General features: G+C 39.4%; 1 protein-coding gene across 3 annotated transcripts; it reads right to left on the minus strand.

Annotated features, from left to right (window-relative positions):
• Positions 1-2,610: 2,610 nt before the first annotated feature.
• On the minus strand, positions 2,611-4,482 carry LOC121993132 (protein SHORT INTERNODES-like). 3 transcript variants are annotated; one of them, XM_042547809.1, is made up of 3 exons: positions 3,453-4,473; positions 3,024-3,365; positions 2,611-2,880 (listed from the first exon to the last, which is right to left on the minus strand). In XM_042547809.1, the coding sequence occupies exons 1-2, from the start codon at positions 3,988-3,990 to the stop codon at positions 3,028-3,030; spliced, it is 876 nt and encodes a 291-aa protein (XP_042403743.1). In that variant the 5' UTR covers positions 3,991-4,473; the 3' UTR covers positions 2,611-2,880; positions 3,024-3,027. The 3 variants fall into 3 exon arrangements, with proteins under 3 accessions (XP_042403743.1, XP_042403742.1, XP_042403744.1); XM_042547808.1 differs by lacking the exon at positions 2,611-2,880 and having other exon boundaries at positions 2,899-3,365; positions 3,453-4,461; XM_042547810.1 differs by lacking the exon at positions 2,611-2,880 and having other exon boundaries at positions 3,058-3,365; positions 3,449-4,482.
• Between the last annotated feature and the right edge of the window lie 266 nt (positions 4,483-4,748).

Here is a 4,748-nt window from a genome sequence, read left to right on the forward strand (position 1 = left end):
ATACTTGTTGTAGGATGGGATGATGAGATGTGATGATGATGGATATATATAGATTTAGATTGGAATGTAATGAATTTGAATTATATTATTTTTTAAAACTATATACGATGTTTTAAATATTAGTTTTTTTTTTGTTAAACAAGAATGTTCCTTTGTTGATAGTGTGGTTTGTAATGGATTTGAATGGATTTGTGAATGTTGAATGTAATAGATTTTAATGTGAATGTGTTGTATATCATTGTGAATGTTGATATGTTTAATGTTGTTATTGAAGTATCGTGTATTGAGTATTTTGAATGTAAACAGAATTGGAATATCTAATTAGAGTAAATTTTGTAAAAAAAAATAAATAAATAAATTATGATGAAAATTTTATTTTGGTCTCTAGATAATTTATTTCCATGGCTAATATTTGACAGAAATTAAATTTCGTTATTAATTAGGGATTGAAATTAAATTTCTACAATTGAAAATTTTATCAATCATTAAGTGCATTTAGTAATCAAAATTTCATCACTAATCAGTGTCTCTATCTAGTGTCTCCTTTTCATCATTAACTTAATACGACATTTTTATATTTAAATTGTGCATAAATTCTCAAAGATATTTTTAAGTATCTAGTTAACTTGACTGAGATCGTGTGACATTTCTAAATTTGAGAACTTTCCTTGTCTTAAGTATAAATCAAAACAAATGGGAGATAGATGAAAAATCCTTAGAAAATTATTTATACTATAATTTTTGTTTTGAGAAAATTCATTATAAAATTTTAATAATTAAACGTGCATGTATAATCAAGTGCTTTCAAAACTAAAAATCTTACCTCTCTATAAATTATAGACTGTGGGACCGATCGTGTGATTGCCACCAAAAACTAAAAATCTACTTTTGGCCAAAAAAAAAATAATAGATTTTTTAATAATAAAATTATGTACTTCTTCTCCCCATCCAAAATTCTTGAAAAAAAAACAAAGGTGATATATAATAGTATAAATTAAGATAGTAAGTTTTACATTCTTTTCAAAATGCTAAATTTTAAATTATTACATTTATAAAATCGCAAGTGCAATTCCCCCTTAATTTTTAGTGTTCAATGAATGAAGCATGAAAATCAAATATTACTTTGTACTACTGTGTTCTAGGATCAAACAGTTTCGTTGAAGATTAAACAACAATTTATCAAATGACGCAAATAATTTTTTAAATTAACCAAAAGTTCATACTATTTGACATTTATCAAAAAATACATACAATTATGTACTCTACCCTTTCTAACATTCCTACCAAAATTGATTTTTATTTTTCTTTTTTTATTCTCTTTTCTCCCACTTACATATGCAAACACCCTTTTCTCCAAAGTGTAACGGGCGCATGATATCTCTGGCGTAATGTTCAGGGGTTGATTTTCAGGAACTGACGACCTGAGATTTACCCCACCATGCGCCTATGACCTGTGTACCTGTATAAACCTCCCTGCATATCCATGGGACCGATACTAAGGAACCACTAAGGTAGCGAATCTACCTTTTCTTTCCTCTAATATCTTCTCTTTCCTCTCTTTTATTTACGTACATATATCAATATTCATATCATATGAACATATGTTTATATCAAGCTCATATGGTTTAGAGTCAATTCATTCACTGGCATTTTAATACCTCTAAAAAAAATTCAAAATAAATAATGAAAAACATCTTTAGAATTTTTACCATCTCAGAAATCCACAGGATCAAAATGGATTCAATCACATCTATCTAGATCCATTGATAGATTTCAATCAAAATTTATTGATAGAGCAAAACATATCTGATTTCATTCATTTCAGATCCGATTATATCCTCCATTGCTTATTTTGATTTCTCCGAATGTGTTAAAATATAATAAAAAAGAATCCGATGTGAACTCTAATGTGGATCTGATATGAATTCATATCAGATCCACATTGATATCAGGCCCAATGTGAATCCACGTTAGGGTTTAAAGTTGATTCTTCCTTATTATACTTTAACACATCTGAAAAAATCAAAATAAATAATGAAGAGCACTATTGAACTTCTTACCGTCTCAAAAATACACATAATCTGAAATGGATCCAATCAAACAAGCTTAGAGCTATTAATAAATTTCGATCAAAACTCATTTATCGGCTTAAATAGGTCCAATTTGATCCATTTTAGATTTTATAAATTTTTGAGGTTATAAAAATTCCAACTATACTCTCTATTATTTATTTCGATTTATTTAGATGTATTAAAATATTATAAAAAATCAACTTTAAATCCTAATATAAACATGATGTAAACATATTAGGTCCCACGTAAATCTGATATGAATATTTATGTATAACATAAATCTGATATGAATATTATGTATGCATGCAAAAAAAAAAAATTAAAACAATAAAGAGAAAGAGAAAAAAAGAGAAAAAAAAAATCAGATTTGGCGAGTGGGATAAAATGAAAAGAGCATCTAATTACATGTTTCCTTTGTTAAATGTCAAAATAATATCCGTCGTTTGATCAATTTGAAAATTTAAGTGCACCTTTGGTAAATAAGTTAAACATGCAAAACTTTATATGCTTTTTTATTCTAATTTTACTTCACATCAACCCTAACTAAACACATATAAAAAAATTAATAAATGTATATATTTATACATACCTGCTTCTCTTCTGTCTCTCAGATTATAGCTACATACGAAATGAAGAACATGATCGATAATGAGCAGTGATTCAAATATTTGTTTCTGAATAATCAAAATATTATTGAGTAATAATTGTTTTGAGTTGATTTCATAAACATGGAGACGCAAGAATGAGGTAGATCCCGGGAATCCCGTAAATTGTGCCTTCAATCTCGGGAACAAAAAGACACACTTCCCTAAATGTCAAAAAGACACAAAATAATGAATGATGTCCAGATCGAATGATGAGCAGAAAGATCATGAAATTAATTTGAGAAAAAGAAATTATTAATCCGAAGATTGAAGAAGATGAAGATGAAGATGATGATCTGCTACGTACGTGCTCAAGGAGCGTGTTGATTGGAGAAGCATTGGGTGGCGGCCATGAATGCGCTCAGCGGGGTCGGGTAGGGGTCGAGAAGGCGGTCGCCGGTAGTTGTGATGGGAGGGGTGTTGATGGTTTGATCGCCGGCGCCGGAGATGGAGGCGCCGGTAAGGTACTCTGGTGGGTCAGCTTCGGCGGCGGGGCCGTGGTCGTAGAGCAGGCCCTTGAAGACGTGGCCGCCGATGCTGACCGCCGCATGGTAGGCGTACGCGTCGTCGGGTTCGTCCACGTGGCTGACCCGCACGCAGCGGAACACCGCCGGCGCGCTCACCTCCGCCGGGAAGCTCTCCGGCTCGCCTGCATCGAGATGTTTGATTAGAGTGGAGGACAAAAATTGGTCGGGAAAATGGTGGCGGGAAATAGTAGAAAAATTGTAGTACCAACCGAACGTGGTGGTTGCCAGGGCGGCGGCGGAGACCTCGCGGGGCCGCTTGAAAGTCTCCGCGCCGCCCTCGCTGCTAGCGGAGGCGCCGCGCTGCTGCCGGGCATCGGCCTGTGCGGCGGCCGCGACTAGCTGCTGCTGGCGCTCCCGACGCTTCGCGGCGGAGACCCAGGTGCTCTTGACGTGGGTGGGGCAGGGGAAGCCGCGGCTCTTGCAGCAGGTGCGGCACCGGAGGTGGGCGCAGTCCTTCTTCGCCTGGTTACCGCAGTCCTGGCAGCTCATCCCGCCGCCCACCAGGCCACTACGCGTCACCCGCGGCTGCTGCGCCGCCCCGTCGTCAGAGAACCCTACCGCACCGGAGTAAAACTGCTGGCGATGCTGCTCCTTCTGCCACAGCTCGAATCCGCGCGCAGCGCCGTACTCGCCGCCGCCGCGGCCTCCGCCGGTGTAAAGAAAGAATCCACCCTCAGACGCGCCGCCGCCAGCTCCTGCGTCCCCCCGCGGTGGTTGCCCGCCGCCTCCGAGGAAGAATCCTGCCATATCCCACTACTCCGCCTCAATTATACCTCCTAATCCATCCAACCCTCTCCCTAGCTAATCTCCTCTGATGACCCCAATAGATCAAAAAGCAACGAAGAATGATCTCCACTGCCACCGCCGTAATGTTCTCCGCCTTTTTTCTTCCTGCCACCGCCGCTGCTACTGCAACTCTGCAAGCATGCAGCAGAAGAATTAAGCAGCAGAGGGAGTGGACCACTCGCCTCTCTCTCTCTCTCTCTCTCTATCTCTATCTTCTCCTGCTCGTTTTGAATTCCGAAACCAGACTCTGCTGCAACGCCGCCATGGAGACGGCTACGGCCGCGACCTCGATCTCGATTCCGCCATTTATTGCGGTCCACCTTCTCCGGTCGCTGTTCATTTAACTCCCTGTGGAATTGCGGAAGAAAGAGAGAGAAAAGCCTCTCTCTCACTTGTCTCATCATTGCTACCAGGAGGTAGAAAACGATGGCATGAACAGGGGAATTGAAATTTTCAAAAAGGCAAAAGTCCCCATCGGTCGTCCGACCCAGAGACGACCAGGAGGTGGAGCACGTGGCGGCGATCCGGCCGCGGGTGGGACTGTCCTTTTGGCCGGAAAACCCGGGGCCTTGACGTGACGGAGCCCACTCTTGCCTTCTCCTTCACTTCACGTCGGAGAAGAAGAATACAACGGATAAATTTCATATACTTTTCGCGGCAATTGATCGATCGATCGACTGTTTTGGATTGGATTCGTTTCGGCCTTTTCATCGTGCGCC

The sequence above is a fragment of the Zingiber officinale genome, chromosome 6B (genome assembly GCF_018446385.1).
Source record: "Zingiber officinale cultivar Zhangliang chromosome 6B, Zo_v1.1, whole genome shotgun sequence".
Classification (NCBI taxonomy): Eukaryota; Viridiplantae; Streptophyta; class Magnoliopsida; order Zingiberales; family Zingiberaceae; genus Zingiber; species Zingiber officinale.

What these genes read in the sequence shown, in the direction of transcription:
- LOC121993132 (XM_042547809.1), bottom strand. Translation starts at nt 3,990, where the DNA reads ATGGCAGGATTCTTCCTCGGAGGCGGCGGGCAACCACCGCGGGGGGAC. An exon ending in CCTGGCAACCACCACGTTCG is followed by an intron (nt 3,366 to 3,452) that starts GTTGGTACTACA and finishes ATCTCGATGCAG; the next exon opens with GCGAGCCGGAGAGCTTCCCG.